Source organism: Lathamus discolor, chromosome 1 (assembly GCF_037157495.1).
Source record: "Lathamus discolor isolate bLatDis1 chromosome 1, bLatDis1.hap1, whole genome shotgun sequence".
Taxonomy (NCBI): Eukaryota; Metazoa; Chordata; class Aves; order Psittaciformes; family Psittacidae; genus Lathamus; species Lathamus discolor.
Genome location: NC_088884.1, coordinates 141584340 through 141600532, shown reverse-complemented (window position 1 = coordinate 141600532; position 16193 = coordinate 141584340). Strand labels below are relative to the sequence as shown.

Here is a 16193-nt window from a genome sequence, read left to right as displayed (position 1 = left end):
GTGTATTCAGAATGTATTTTGAGGGGAGGGGGGAATTTGACATGCATTTGGGTCAGCAGTCCAAGAAGGTGCTATCAGAAATAACTTCAGTTGTAACAAGGGCCCAAATTGCAAATGGAGTTTTCTTCCCTTCTTGTTTGCAGTTGGATATTGCTGAAAGGACAGAGCAGTTTCAGGCTTTGTATCATTTGGAAAGAAGTTGCATTCACTTCTGTCTGTTTTGTAGCCCCTCTTTTGCCAGTTGTACCAATTTGGTAACTGTGGCAGAAGCCTGAGAGCAAAGGAGACTGGGAGAGAGCCTGTCTCCTATTGTACAAGCAGAGTTTAATCTGATAAATAGCTTTTTATTTTTTTTCCCAAAATGTTCTTGATAACTCATTTCCTGTTTTAAATCTTGTTACTGCCTTTCAGTTAAAAACCCCACCAAATTACAAAGAACCTCCCCCCCCAGAAAAAACAAAACAAAACCCACCAAGAAAAAAGTCCTTGTCCCAAAAACTTTCAAATGCCATTGCTGTATTTTTATAGCTAAGAATAGGCTTCCTTCTGTTTCCCACCCCATAGCCTCCAGCTCAGCCCCTAGGCCTGTCTCAACCCTGTGAAAGGAGCTGAATTCTACTCCCACACCCTTAAAAAAGGATTTAATCTCTGTGGATAATGCATGAGCACAGAGGTTTCTAGCTATTACTTTACAACAGGTATTACCTCCTTGTAAAATGTGAGCCAGGAATCCTGCAGGTTTGACCAACTTCGAAGACGTTAATGTCTTCAGGTGCTGTTTTCATTTGTGAAATTATGTGAAAACTGAAACTAAAGATGGAGAAGATAACACTATGAAGATGTTAATGGGCTATTTGAAATATCTGTTGACTTGCTTTATTTCGCAGTTCAGTTTAGGGTACTGAATGGAGGAATTGATGAAACAGGACAAGATAAAAAGAGCTTGTATTGTAAAGACAGAAGGGGGCTAGGGAAAATGAATTAATGAATGCCATGTGAGAAATCTTTCAGGTATAGGGCAGAGTATACAAGTAGGCTTCCCAAAAGTAGTTTTTGTAGGAATACCCCCTTCAGAGCCAGTCAGGTGCTGTTGCATTTGGAGGTACACTAAAAGCCCATGAAGGCCTTCCATCAGCTGCAGTTTAGTTTTGGTTTCTTCATTTTCATGGGGAGGTGTCCAAAAGTAAGCAGCAGTCTGGGACATGGTGGTTTATTTACGGGAAGTAGTCAGGTTTTGTGGTATTTTGGGTTTCAAGGAAGGTATGTCTTGAGAGCATGAGAAAGAAAACCGTAAAGTGTATCAGCAGCATGGTGCATCTTGGGGAGGAAGTACCGCCACAAAATAAAGCAGTCCAGCTTCCCTAGAACACTGAGTACAGTTATGTTCTATTTCTGAGCTTGTTTACAATAATCTGTAAACAGATTCTGCAAATATTGTTCTTTCAGAAAGAAAAGAAAACCTTTTTGTGCAACTTCAGATTGCCTGGGGTGCTCTCCAACTCATGACTTGCAAAAAGTGTAACCCTTTCCATCTGGCTGAGGAGTCATGAGGAAGGTTCTTGAGCTGAGATTTGTGTGTAATATTGAAAGGAATGTGATACTGTGAAAGTTGCAAACAGTACTCACAGAATCAATCTGCATTACTTAGCAATCTTCTGGAAGCAGCACCTGCCTACCTGATGTCTGTAGGAAGTCTAGTCAATTTTATGGCTTTTTATGATGATGTGTAAACTGTAAGAGTACACGTTGGCTACATGGAGCTCCATTCTTGGTGCTTAGTATGTCAGTCATCTCAGAGGACATGAGTGTCACTCATCTACCATGCTCAAAGTCAAAAGAACTAGATTTAAACACATGACTCTTTTCTGCCACTTTGGATTTTAGTGCACTTTTGTTCATCAGCTTCTTGCATACATACCTATAAAACTTGAGTCTTAGCCCCATCACCTTCGCTTATCCCATTCTCTGTATAACACCTGTTTAAACCTAACCAAGTAAACTGCCTCTGCAAGTAGACATAGATATAATTTTTTTCCTTTCATAAGTCTGTGGTGATATTATTCAGGCTTTGAGCTTTCCCTTATCAAAGTTGGCATGACAAGTTGGCCTTGCCTTTGCAGGTCTGGTTTCAGGGTCCTTCCCGAGCAGCACACCTGTGGTGTGGTTAGCTTGGTTGGCTGCTAGCCTGGCTGCCCTTCCCAGCCCTCTGATTGTGTTCTGACCTGTTCTCCTTTCTCCAAAGATCCACAGGTTCCTTGGTTAAATGAAGCATCTAGTGCATTTTAGGTACTACAGAGAGAAATGTGTCAACATGCATGAGTGGTGAAGCTGCAGAGAGGGGCACAGTTCATAGCTGTTTTATGAGTAGTGAGGATACAGCAGCAAAGTTTTGGATCATTTGTGTTGAGGTGTGAAATCATGGAGCAAAGGCGAACTGTCTCCCCATCCAACCATTGATCTTAAATACTTAAGGAAGTGTTGGTATTATTCTCATTTTTGCTTTATCCATGGTGTATTTGTTATGCACTGAAAAACTGATGGGAGTTATCTATGGATGGTCATCATCCAGGCACTGAAGGAACTATAACCTTTCTGCCTTTGTCTGGATTAAATCTGGTTTGAAAGTGGCTTTGTGGGAGGAATAAAAGTCAACAAATAGCAAAGGAAGAAAGCTAATAATTAAAGCATATCATGGAACTGCTGATTAGAAGTAAAGGGGTGAAACTTTGAACAATGAAAATTGAGCTTAATGGCTGGAAAAAGTCTGCAAGGTGTAGGAGGCTGTAGAGCAGTCTCTAAGCAAGATAATAGAAGAAGAAAAACCCGTGAGGACTGTTGAGATAAGACATCAGTATAAAAGGTCTTTCACTAAACTGTAAATTGAAAAGTTTATAATTCTTTTCTACCTTGAATTTCTACTAATGCCAAGGAAGAGGGAAATTCTGTCACCTTTAGAACTTGTTGTTTTTTGGTTTTTTTTTCTTCACTAGAAGAGCGAAAGAATAAAGACAGTGGGTTTGTGCTGGAAGATTTTAGTTCATTCTTTGTTTAAACTAGTAGGCAAGATTCAGTCTCAGCTGATGGTGTCTTTTTCTGGCAGCTGTAGGTTTCCCCTGGGGAAGAGGAGGTTCTGTGGTCCCCATTGTTGGAGTTACTTAGAACTCAGCTGGATGTGACCCCCAGTGTCTCATCTAAGTTTGAAGTTGGATCTAACTTGAGAGCTTGTCTTGCTTCATGTGGGGGGCTGTACCCTCAGAGGTTACACCCAAATTCAATTATTCTGTGATACTGAAAGGAGAAATTGTGCAGCATCTTGATTTAAAAAAAAAAAAAACCAACCCAGAGAAGTCTGTAAATTAAAATGGTTTAGATCTAAAAATGCCAAACTTTAAATCCATTTAATGACTATTCAGAAAAGTCGGTTAACCACTAGGGTGAGTTTATGAAGTGATAAAGACATGAAGCACTGATCTGTTTTATTACTGCACAACTGTTTTGCTAGAAGTGTGCTGACAAAAGATCAACTACATTTTAGTACATATCAAACTACTGAAATCAAAGATTTTATGCAGTCTTTTAAAAATGCAAATAAATACTTTGCTGTCTCATCGTTTTATAAATGTTTTATATGTCTCAAAAATTATTTTCCTTTTTTGTGATACACTACTTTTACAGAGTATTCCATGATTATAAATACCTTATGGGTGACAAAAGTACTGCTGTCTGTCCTGTTAGAACTAGATGTCTTCTCCCAAGATACATAGTTGTAGACCCTGTTTTTCCTGTAGCAGCGCTCTCTAGTAAAATAGAGACAAAAAGGTATTAACAGCAAACATTATGTTAGACTTCTTGACATATTTTATTGAGCCTGCTACAGTCAGGAAAAAAGGCAAGTAAAACCACTTAAAAATAATTCAGATATCTTCTCATTCTTGAGTAGGCAGGCAAAACTCAATCAAAACACCTACTTGTTTCAAGAGCTTTGTGATTTTTAAGGCTTTATTCTTCTGAGGCCTTCTGAGGTTCAACTCAAGATCTGACCCTAATGATTTTCAGTCTCCCAAGAATTCATGGAGTTTATTGTGTAAGACCAGTTCCTGATAAGACAAATCTGTTTTATATTAAACAAAGCCACCTGCTCCTTTAAAATAGTTCAGTCTGTGCTTGAGACCTTCACTGCCTTGTGGAGAGACTGGTAGGTATAAGTGGGTAGGTTTATACTGTAGGTACAAACACTGCATAGCTTCTAATGTTTGGTTGGTTGTTTCCCCCCCCCCCCCCCCCAGCCCTGGCCAGCTGATGTGTTAACAGTTCTTTTTCTGTGGCATGCTTTGCTTTCTTATGTAGTGTGTATTAAAGAAACAGAATCATGTTTTTTTAGTCTGCCCTTATTTACCAAAAGGCAGCTGTTGCACTCAGCTGTTCCTGGGCTTTTTTCATTAGAATAGTTTCTCACTCTTTCTCAAATACACTGAGAGGCTAAAGGCATTGACATCTTACTATGCATTTGTATGTATACTTTCAGGGTGACTTCTGGTTTTATGTAACTGTTTCTGTGAAGGGAAAGAGCTATTCTTTCTTCTTCAGGTGCAGCAAATCTGTGCCTGTTTAAAAATTACTGCCTTCTCTCATGATTTGGTGCATGGCATAGAAGCTGTTTGTCTTGTAGCAGACTCGTGTGAATTAGGAAGTTCTAGATATTGGTTTCTGTTTTGTTTGATTCCCCAAGAATCAAGTCACAAGAATACTCAGCATTTCATTTCCATGCTTTGTCTCTGCAAAATAAACATTCTCATTGTAGCAGAAATAACATGGTGTACTTAAAAAAAAATAAAAATCACAGCAGTCCAGTGTTAGTTTTAAGGGTTATAGACACATCTTTTTCTGTATCTAATTCAGACACTCTAAACGCAAAAACATTTCCAATATATTTCAGTTGTGTCTTCCATTCACCAGTCGTCTTGGGCCCAGACTGAGTAATGAGAAGGTAATGTTCTGTGTTTAGTAAAGTTTCATTGTTGCTTACACTGTTGTTCTATACTTAGTTTTGTGGGCTTAGAAGAATAATTTTAGGTCATCAGCAGTTGTTTTTCTGATTACAGAAATAATCTTTATCCACTAATTACATATTTATACTCAGAAACAAGTCTGGAAACAGTTAAGAATAGAAGTAGGCGAGAAAAGAGAATTTGTGTGTCAGGAAGAAATTGTACACATGTGCAGCAGTCCTCCTCCACTGTCTTAGTGAGTTCAGTTTGGTAGACACCAACCTCCTGTATGTCTGTACAGGAGGTATTGGTATCTAAGTCACCAGGCTGAGATGGGATGACGCCTCTGGAGGTCACCTCATTCAGCCCTCTGCTCAAAGCAGAGTCAGCTAGAGCAAGTTGCTCAGGGTCATTTCCAGTCCAGAGTTTGCATACCTACAAGGATGGAGACTGCAACCTCTGGGTAACCTGTGCCAGCACGTGGCCACCCTTACTATTAAAAAAGACTTTCTTATGGTCAGGAAGAACCTCACAACCATTAACTTAATTCAGGAGCAACTTGATCCTTGCTCCTTCTTGATACAAATTGAAGAGCCATAAAACCTGATTCAGTTTACATCTTAATTAATTCCTGGAGGTTTGCACAGGTGTGGTTACTGTTTGCCCAGTGGCATGCTGCTTAACCTGGAAAAATTCCAGCTGTGGTTAATAAACATTTGCCAGGATAGAGCCTACATTGTTTATATTAATAATTTGACAGAATTATAAAATATGTATGTATTTATTTACATTTCACAGGTGTCCTCTTTATGCCTCACCCTCTTTATTTAAACTCATGTTTACTTGATCTTCATGTACTCAGCATCCAGGTTTGCTGAGAGCGCTAGATTCAGAGGATGCAGAGAAGCCTGTGGATTCTTAGTTTCTAGATACTTGCATAAAAGACCTGGAAAGGTACTGGTAAATTAAAAGAGCACAAATCCTGATCAGCCCAAGAACAATTCCAGGGAAATACTATCTCATTCATCGTAGCTTTTTTATACTAATGAAGAGAGACTAAAGTTTAACATGCTTAAGGGTCACAGGAAAGTGAGGTCGTGATTTACTGCTTCTGCTGTAGCAGTAGTACTGCATCAATTGCCTAATCAGAAGTAATAAAATTATATTAACAGGCTGTGGGGTTTGGTTGTTCTAGGGGGGTTTTGTTGGTTTTTGTTTCAGGTTAACAAGCAGGAACAGAGGAGGCAGTGTTTTTCAGTAGTGTAGCACAGAAGCCAGCTGTTACTTACAAATGACGTAATTCAAGCCTTAGCATATGTGAAAATAAATAATTAAATACTCCCTTTGGTTTTCATCAGCAGGCCTCCTAGGTCTTCTCAGACCTGAAGCATATTAACTACTGCAGTCATTCTCTGTGATGTAGTCTTTCTCTTACTCTCTATGAAGTCTAGCCGTTGCTGAATAGCAATTTTGTCAGTGTCCAGGGTGTTTGATAACAAAAGACATTAAAGAAATCAAATTCAATAACTACACATCTGCGATGGATCCCTGATGCCTTGTCTGGGCTTTTAGCTCAGCTATAAGCCTTGCAGCACCTGTGCTGCTGGAAACTCTGTGTAGTTGTCAGCATGGGTTGTGCTGGCTAAGGTAGTGGCACCCTTTGCCTGGGTGAGAGGTGGTGTTCCTGGCTTTAGGAAAGTGAGTATTTTCCAGAAAATACCTCACTCCTTTGCTGTCACCTCTGCAGCCTTGGCAAAAGCAGAGGTGGGATTGCAGTCTCTCTGTATTCTGGGCAACTTGGAAATAAAATTGCCCGTGGCTGGTGAGACAAGACACCCCCACAAGAGTAAAACGTGTTTATTAGAAAATGTTAAAGCAGTTGCAGCTTGAAATATGGGTAGAATAAAGTTTTATGTTTCACTGTTATCCTGATACATTATGCAACTAAAAGTTGGGTCTTTGAAGGAGTACAAGGTAGGTAAAACTCAGATAAGCCTTGAGTTCACAGTGGCTTTCTAAAAGGTTCATGACATAGCTGAGACTTCTAAAGTCATGACCCTGTGTTTTTACCTCTGTCTTTGCCGAGTGATAAGCTCATGACTCATTCCTTGTGCTCAGGGGTGAAGTAATGTTTCCTGTGTTGTCTGTCTGTCTTATTTTGTAATCTATTACTTACTCTCTCGAATCCACCAACTCTATGTGTGTGTATGCGTATCTGTTTATACATATCCATACATCTGTGCTTCCTTGTCTCTAAAAAAGTCCTACTGAGGTCTTTCTGAGCACCCAGAGTATAACCATTCAGTTTTCACTGTTCAGCCTTTTTTTTCCCCCCTTGGAGTCCTTTGCCGTTTCCTCCGTTGGTTTATGTACATTACTGCATTATGCTTAAGCTGTGGATAACCATAGAAATGTCTGGAAAAGACAGAGGTCATGTCTCTGAAGCATTATTTTTTTTTTTTTTATGTTTGGGGATACTTTTTCTCATAGAGGATGTTGTTCTTTGGGGTTTCTGTTTTAGTCTACTGCTCCCAGATTTCTTTCTGTACTGTCTGTAACCAGCTACTTGTAAGCAAGCAAGCTCCAACTGGTGCTTGACAGAGGATATTTGTTTTGTCAGGAAACTGGCACACTTAAACGTGGATTTTTTTTTTCCTCAGAGTAATTTGGGGAAATTAAAAATTTGGCAGAATTATCTGTTGTAAACATAGATGGTAGCCCTGCATTTGTCATTACAGAAGCAGCACAGGCTGCAGAAGAACCGTAATGTCCTAGGCCAGTCAAAGCAGTGGGATATAGCCAAGCATCAGCCCCACAGCAGTTTAGCAGAGAGCATATGCATGTTCCTATCTTACAGCCACATCAGAAACTGTGACTGTTTAATGTTACTTAATATACTTGTAATTATGCCATTGGATATATTTTAACATCTGTGGGCTGCAGCAGACAGATTTGAGTATCATCTAGGATGGTAGAATAAAAATGAACACCTAAAATAAGGAATGTTTCCTTGAAAAACACACCTATTTACAGTTAAAAAAAAAAAACAAACTGCAACAGCAAGGTAATATGCTATTATGATGGTGAAAGCAAATTTACAAGAGACTCTATAACATGAATGCTTGAATAAGAGAAAGGAGTGGAAAATAACAGATGGCATAACTTTCCCAAGTAATTAGTCAGTAGCTTCTCTCGTGATTTCTGAAGTACTTTTCATTTTGAGTTTGAATTTGTCACATTATACTGGTTCTTTCAGGTGCAAAAGTTTTACTGAAAACATAGTGTATTGCAGATGAAGCTCTTTTGACAAAGTGTTGGTGACGGTGAATTCCTGGCAGGGAGACAAATGAGCAATTCCTCTAATCAGTGTTTTAACTTTTATAATGTGCATGTTGGACAAATACAAATCACTTCAACTGGTCTTTCAGAAAACAAACCCAAATTAGCCATCCCAGAAAAATAACAGCAGGAAGCACCTCTTACTATTGCGACTTGTTTGTCATAAACAACCAGAGCTAATGTTGTGGGTTTTTTTCCCCCTCTTCTAGGTGCCTGAGATCATAAGTTCTATTCGACAAGCTGGAAAAATTGCTCGTCAGGAAGAGTTTCAGAGTAATCTCTCAGATGTCGAAGACCCTTTTGCCAAAAAGTTTGAGGTGCTGTTCTGTGGACGGGTGACAGTAGCACATAAAAATGCACCTCCAGCACTCATAGATGAATGCATTGAGAAATTTAATCGTGCAAGTTGTACAAAACAATCAGACTGCAACTCATCATCCCAACAACATGAAACTGCCAATAACTTCGGAGGCTTCTCTTTCAGCGACAAATTTCGGTCTGTTTTCCAGCCCTTGGTCAGTGAAGAAGAGGAGAAAAGGCCAATTAGGAAGTCCTTCTCCCAGCCTGGGCTGCGTTCCTTTGCTTTTAAGAAGGATTTGCAACAGGGAAGCCAAAGGAGTAGCAGCTTTGTCAGGTCTTTCGAAGAAGATGCCATTTCACTGAACCTGAAAAGTCAACTCATCTATGGACACAGTGTTGTGCAGCCAACAGACATTGCAGAAAACCGGACAATGTTGTTTACGGTAAAGCAAGATTTGCAGCTTTTGGTGCTTTCTCATCTTGGAATTTGGAGTGGCAAACACCAAAGCAGATGTTCTGACAGATGGTTGTTGCTTCTTTTAATAACTTAATTGCAATTACCACAGCTTAACTTAAACTTGCCTGTTTCTCTAGAAAGCATTGCTAGTCAGTGTAAATTGTTTTACATAGTCAAAATCAGTTTATATTGAATAGTTTAGAACAGCACTACCTGTAATATTTGGCTTCTAAGAACAGCTTCTAGAAAGCTGCAGCAAGTTAGTAGGTAGTTATACAATTGCAAAATAGTATGTACAGTTACATTAACTAGTAACAGCAGAAATAAATTTCCAGGTGAATGAGTTAACTGTAACTAGAGCAGAAGGGCCAAACCATGACTGGGGGCTAGTAGACTCTATGTCCTATGATAGGCAGCATAATTCATTGAGGTGTTCTGCTGCCATCATGCCTGTGTAATGGTGGAGTAGTGTAGTAAGTTCCTAGACTACTCCACACCTGCCTCCACTGCAGACCTACTCTTGCGTGGCTAGCAATGCCTTGCCTTGATAGGTGAGCAGCAAAATAATTTTTTAAGACCTGAGAAGTAAAGAATATGTTATTTGCTCCTCTTATAATCCTCCTGATATATAAGTTATGTAATATTTGTTATATATATATATATATATATATATATATATATATATATATATATATATATATCTTGTATCAGGTGAACAGAATGCAAACCTGGAGCTGATATTGTGATCGCTAGCTATTATAAGATCATCTTGGATCTGTCAGCTGCTGTTGGGGCTGGAAGGTTTTAAGGACAGCAGCAGAGTGGAGTGGGTGCAGTTACAGCAGTTTTTTTGGAGGAGGGGAAGAGAAGCATTGCTTTAAGATGGATTGCCGAAGTGTTATGTCTGTAGAATGTAACACACAAAAAGAGAGGCCTAGTTAGCTATACCTGATTTAAAACTTCTGGTTAGTTGTGGCAGGCTGGCATCAGAGAGAGAAGTGGAAGAAGGTGGAGAGAAATTTTATGCCGCAGTAAAAACAATTCCATGTTTACTTTCTTTCCCTGAGCATGTATCTCATACAGAAAATGTAGACACCCTTTAATGCCTAATTTTTAAACAATTCCTGACTCCATTATTCATTCATGGCATATGCTGTAGGGTAGGGACATTATATTATAGATGGACTGCTCAAAATCCAGATCTTCTTACTCCAGTGAGTGCATTTTTGTGTTAAATAGATGCAACAGTTCTCAAAGACACATGCAGCTTTAGCCTGAATATAATGTCAGCCACCTGCTGACAGGCTCATTTCCCAGTTGTGAGGTTCTGCTGATCTGCTTTCTATCTTGGGTTGCTTTTTGCCTGGGAAAATATTGTTTTGAATGCACAGTTGTATTCTTTTGCTATTCAGTTGGTCTAAATTCAGCTGAATATAAGGAAGTGAAGTAATTGTGGTTTGTGCCTCTGGTATCCACAAGTTCATGGCAGAGCTGAGTTTGTTGGTTAGCCATCCCCTATGATCAGCAGGTTCTGAGTAATGGTATGCATGCAGTGTGCACAGGTCAATCAATTGCTCATCAGTTTGTGTATGGCTACATATTAAGCTCTTACAAGTAACTCCATCAAGAGTTCATCAGGAGGGAAAAATGTGTTTGTATTTTCACAGTTAAAGTTCTTCCTTGGACCTTCCCCAGGACTGCAGCAGAGGTTAGTTGGTGTATGAGGTGTGAAAAATGTTATCTGCTGACTCTCCTCACCTTGTCCAGACAGTCCAGAGTTGGTGTCTCTTCTTGAAGAGCTGCTTTCCTAGCCAGTTTCTTAGGATTTTTTAAATTCATTTTAGGCTTTTCTCCTGGCTGTGCCCTTTTTTGGGGGGAGAGAGCATGGGCGGGGAGAAGGGGTGTGTTGTTGGGCTTTGGTTTTTTTTTCCTTTATTCAGTTGGCTTCAAATGATCTCTGCTGTCCTGGGACCAAGTGTGAAAGGAGTATGTGGGGCTGAGCTAAGGGAGGGGAAGGCAGCAGCAAGCAGGAGGGGGCTGCTGAGTAGGTGTTGGAAGGAATAACCCACGAGCACACGCGAGATTAGCCTGGGGAAAATACAGGGAAACCAACAGGGAGTTGGGGAAAATCATTGTGACTGTTTGAAGTCAAAGAAGAGGTGGAAGGTGACCATTTTTAGACACACACTGGTGTGGCACATCTCACTTCATTTGTACACACGATTCCCACCTTCCTTAAGAAATTATAGATATATTGGTGCTTCTGATGTTTTTATGTGCATCTTTTGGGATTTGGTAGTGGTTGAAGCTTCAGCAGGTTTGTTGTTAAGTCACACTCCTGAATGTATTGCGATTCCACCCATCTTCACTAAAACCTGATATAAGACTTGTCCTTTGCAGAATTTTTGATGTGCTAGAAACTTTGAGGAATTTAAATTCTATCTGTTAAAATGGTAAAAAGATGTTGCCAGAAGCTGAAAAATTGAAAGCCTTTAAATTAAATGGTATGTATATCTTAAATAAAAGCATAAAAAAATAATCAGGTGGGATATAGGTAGAGACACACACTTGGACTTAAATTTTAGGACCAGTTTCACTAATTAGCTTTTTGGAAATGTGGTATGTGCCAAGACTGCAGAAAATTAGAAAAGGGAGTGTGAGTGTATTTTCGCAGTGCAAACTAAGTTATGGTATAATATTACTCTCATATAATTAAAGTCTCAGTCTCTTGTCTTGTGAAACTAAATCTTAATTCAGTAATGTGGGGAGCTCTGAATGCCGAATCAGTGTTGTTTCAGTATTCTTGCTTTCTCTGGTACTAATACACTGATTGGTCTAACTATACAGGTAGAAAAAAATAGAGACTTATATCCAAGTGCAAGGTCCTTCACCTGGGTCGGAGCAATCCCAGGCACAGCTACAGACTGGGCAAAGAAGAGATTCAGAGTGGCCCTGCAGAGAAGGACTTGGGCGTGCTGGTCGATGAGAAAATCAACATGAGTTGGCAGTGTGCGCTCGCAGCCCAGAAAGCCAACCGTATCCTGGGCTGCATCAAAAGGAGCATGACCAGCAGGTTGAAGGAGGTGATCCTGCCCCTCTACTCTGCTCTCGTGAGACCTCACCTGGAATATTGTGTGCAGTTCTGGTGTCCTCAACATAAAAAGGACATGGAACTGCTGGAACAAGTCCAGAGGAGGGCCACGAGGATGATCAGGGGACTGGAGCACCTCCCGTATGAAGACAGGCTGAGAAAGTTGGGGCTGTTCAGCCTGGAGAAGAGAAGGCTGCGTGGAGACAGGGATGCTGGGGATGGACTCTTCATCAGGGACTGTAGTGACAGGACAAGGGGTAATGGGTTAAAACTTAAACAGGGGAAGTTTAGATTGGATATAAGGAAGAAATTCTTTCCTGTTAGGGTGGTGAGACACTGGAATGGGTTGCCCAGGGAGGCTGTGAATGCTCCATCCCTGGCAATGTTCAAGGCCAGGTTGGACGAAGCCTTGGGTGAGATAGTTTAGTGTGAGGTGTCCCTGCCCATGGCAGGGGGGTTGGAACTAGATGATCTTGAGGTCCTTTCCAACCCTAACTGTTCTACGATTCTGTGATTCTAAGTGTAATGGTATTTGTTATCATCTTGATTTTTACTTTGCTCTTTTTAGATTGGCCAGTCTGAAGTTTACCTTATCAGTCCTGACACAAAAAAAGTAGCAATTGAAAAAAGCTTTAAAGAAATATCCTTTTGTTCTCAGGTAAGACTGCAGTGTATTCTCTCTGTTGGGTTTTTTGTTTGTTTGTTTGTTTCTTTCTTTCTTTCTTTCTTTTTTTCTTTTTATTTTTATATTCTCCACTTGTAAATGCTCGTGTACTCCTTCCTGCCTCCTAGCATTTCAGATGGATTCTTATACCAGCAGTGTCAGTGACTGATACTGCCAAGTTGCTAGATAATCAGCAGTTTTGTAAAACCATGGTAATTTTCTCTTGCTTTGCATTGTAATTCTGAGATAAATACTCACTTCTTTGTGCAGTGGATGAATAATACGATCTAGAATGGACACCCTGATCAGCTCTGGTTTAAGATTTCAGCAGGCCTGATGCACAGTTGTTCAAAGTCCTGCTTGGCATCTTCAGATGGTTTAAATGTCACTAAAATTTCTAATTTACTGTGATTCATCAGTATGATTATTGATACACCAGTGTATTGTTTCTCTTTATTTGATTTTAATATTGTTGTGCTATAACATTTAGCAGGTACTAAGATGGTGCTGAGCATAACTGCATTTCTATAAACAGACTCTCTACCACTGTCCATGTAATTCGTCATCATAAGTATGATTTTTTGGGTTTTTTTCTTTAAACAAGCATGGTGCACTGAGGAGACGTGCATTGTGATCACCTGACTCTGCTCATCTGAACGTCTTTTCATAAAAGAAAAAAAATCACAGCAATTAAAAAACCTTCTTAGCATTTTACCAGGATGTAATGTTTATCTGCTGTTGTGGGTTGCTTGTACCTGAATTTGCATGCCTTTAGCAAAAATAAATGCTTCCATGTGTGATCTTTAAGTAATATATTAAATAATTTTCATTTTTTAACTAGCCAAGCTTTTTTTAAATAAAATGTTTATCCATTTTTCACTACTGCTTTCATTTGCTCTTAGAAATGTAAAGCAATTGTTGATCACTTAAGCAAAAGAAAGAGTGAGCTTTTTGCCCCCCTGGTATTTCTAAAACTGAGTAAAATACATCTTGAATAGCATTTATTCATCTCTGTAAGTGTTTTCCAATGGATCTATTCAAATTGTCATTGAAAAAAACAGAGGCAAAAAAAACCCAACAAGAAAACCCCACCAAAACCAACAAACAACCTTAGACTTAAGTGAAGTTTAAGATTCATGAAGTGATAGAATAGATTTTTAATGGCCAGACAACTTTAATGTAGCTGTAACAGTGAAATGGGACCTACCTGTAATGCTGTTGGGCCTTACATGCTTCTGTTACTTGAAGAAATACAGGCACAAAACATTGAAGGTACATATGACTGCTTCATTACTGTTGTTTTTGTACTAGGGAATTAGACATGTGGATCACTTTGGGTTTATCTGCAGAGAGTCTTCAGAAAATGGAGGCTTCCACTTTGTTTGCTACGTATTTCAGTGTACAGATGAAGCCCTGGTAAGTGCCTAATGGAACAGTAGGCCCTAAAAGTCTTCTGTTGCTGTATGCTCTTTGTTTTACTGAATGTCTTTAAATCCTGCTCTGCTTGGAAATATAATTATTTCAAACATGTAACTAACATAGCAGTCTAACATAAATGTACTTTATAGTACATAGTACTAACATAAAAGTACTAGTATATATGTTAGTACCTAGCACTAACATAAAAGTTACTAAAATGTAACTGACATAGGAAAGGAATTTTTAATTTGCTTTGAAGGCAGAAGCTTAAATCCCCTTTTAAATCCAGTAAAACTTCCTTTACTTGCATGAAGTTAAGACTGTATTCCTCTTTTTGGGAAGAGGATTTCTTCATAGTGCACCCATTCAGAAAATCAGGACTACACTGTGCTCTAGGTCAGGCTAGTGCATCACAACTGCAGTAAGCTTTCTTATCACAGATAAGGTAGAGGTAGTATTTTTTATTAGATCACAGTCATAAAATTAGGTGGCCTGGAGAGATACAACTTCACAATGACTTTTGTCATCCGTTTGTGTGTAGAAATGGCAGCTTTTCTTTTTAATCATAACCACATTCCCAAACAAGCATCAGTATCATTCTCAAAGACTGTTGTGTTTGTGTTAAGGAAAACAGAAGCTCAGTGGAAGAGTGAAATTCTGTTCTTTTGCACCCTTTTCAGGTTGATGAAATCATGATGACATTGAAACAGGCTTTCACCGTAGCTGCTGTGCAACAGACTTCCAAGGCACAGCCCCAGCTCTGTGAAGGATGTCCTATGCAAAGCTTGCATAAACTCTGTGAAAAGATAGAAGGTGAGGTTTAAAAACTTCCTAGTTGAATATTTCTTCTAGTAGTTTTACTGGGGGACAGTCTTACATGTTAAACTCTATGGGAATGAATGCTTAAAAAGAGCCCGGAACTTGGGATGGAGGGTTGAAAGCCAGTTTTTTTTTATTTAGCAGACTGCAATGTCAAGCTATCTGTAAGGTAATAAGAATTTTCTAAAGAAAAGTTAAGTTCCTTTCTTGTATTTTAGTTGAATTTTTGAAAACTAATAGAGTCTATAAATATTACTGAATTGCAGTTAGCATGGCTCTATTAGCCGCATAAATGCTGAAAATTGCAGGTAAAAAACTCCTTAAGAATATATGCTGCACTAGCTTTGACCCCCTGTCCTATGGAATCCGCTTAAATACCAGCATTACACTACCATAAACGTGTACTGAGCAGTATGCTTTTAATACATGTTTGTGGTGTTGATTTTTGCTGCTTCATGAAAATGCAGCAGTTAAGAGTTGTGGGTGTTGCTCAGAAAACAAGTTTAAAGGAAAAAACCGCAAACAAAAATCTCTGTGCATTTCAGCAAATTTCACAGTTGGGTTTTGTTTGTTTGAGTAATATCTTGAGTGAATAAAGGGCAACAGCAGCTTGTCAGATCACGTGACAGTAGCTTGTTGGACTAAAACCTATCTAGTATTAATTTGATGAAACTGGAGAACTTCCAGAAGTACTTTTCACTCTATTTTGGTATCAACTAGCTATGATTTTTGAGTAGTTTCTTAAAGGCAAAGGATTCTTAATGCCTTTAATCATGCCATCTGGTTAAATATATCATCTGCTTCTGAAGGAGAAATGCCGTGATCAGAAACTGAAGAACAAAATACTGTTGGTGATCTGCTCTTTTTCCACAGAAAATAGAGGAAGGGAAATTAATCCAGGATGAGAGCAGGAAAAATAATCTGAATGAGAGAGTAGTCTGCTTTAGACTGTCAGACAGTAAATGTTGTCAGCGAGAGGCAAAGCAAGTTTACTAATATGTGATAAATTTACTCTTTTTCAGAAGAGGCTAAGGTATACAAATTGGAGAAAATCAATGGAAATCATATTTATACCATTAGCAAAATCTAAGTAGTACTGCATAAACCACCAGCGAA

General features: G+C 39.1%; 1 protein-coding gene across 9 annotated transcripts in view; it reads left to right on the top strand.

The window, feature by feature from the left end:
- The window catches only part of TBC1D1 (TBC1 domain family member 1), a 109068-nt gene that overhangs the window by 44598 nt on the left and 48277 nt on the right, over window positions 1-16193 (top strand). For 8 of the 9 annotated variants that reach the window (XM_065699154.1, XM_065699146.1, XM_065699168.1 and 5 more), the window contains 4 exons: window positions 8537-9070; window positions 12744-12833; window positions 14151-14255; window positions 14939-15071. In XM_065699154.1, coding sequence (XP_065555226.1) covers window positions 8537-9070; window positions 12744-12833; window positions 14151-14255; window positions 14939-15071 — 862 coding nt within the window. Of the gene's footprint in view, window positions 1-8536; window positions 9071-11497; window positions 11589-12743; window positions 12834-14150; window positions 14256-14938; window positions 15072-16193 lie in introns of those variants that run through there. The other variant, XM_065699206.1, reaches the window with a different exon arrangement.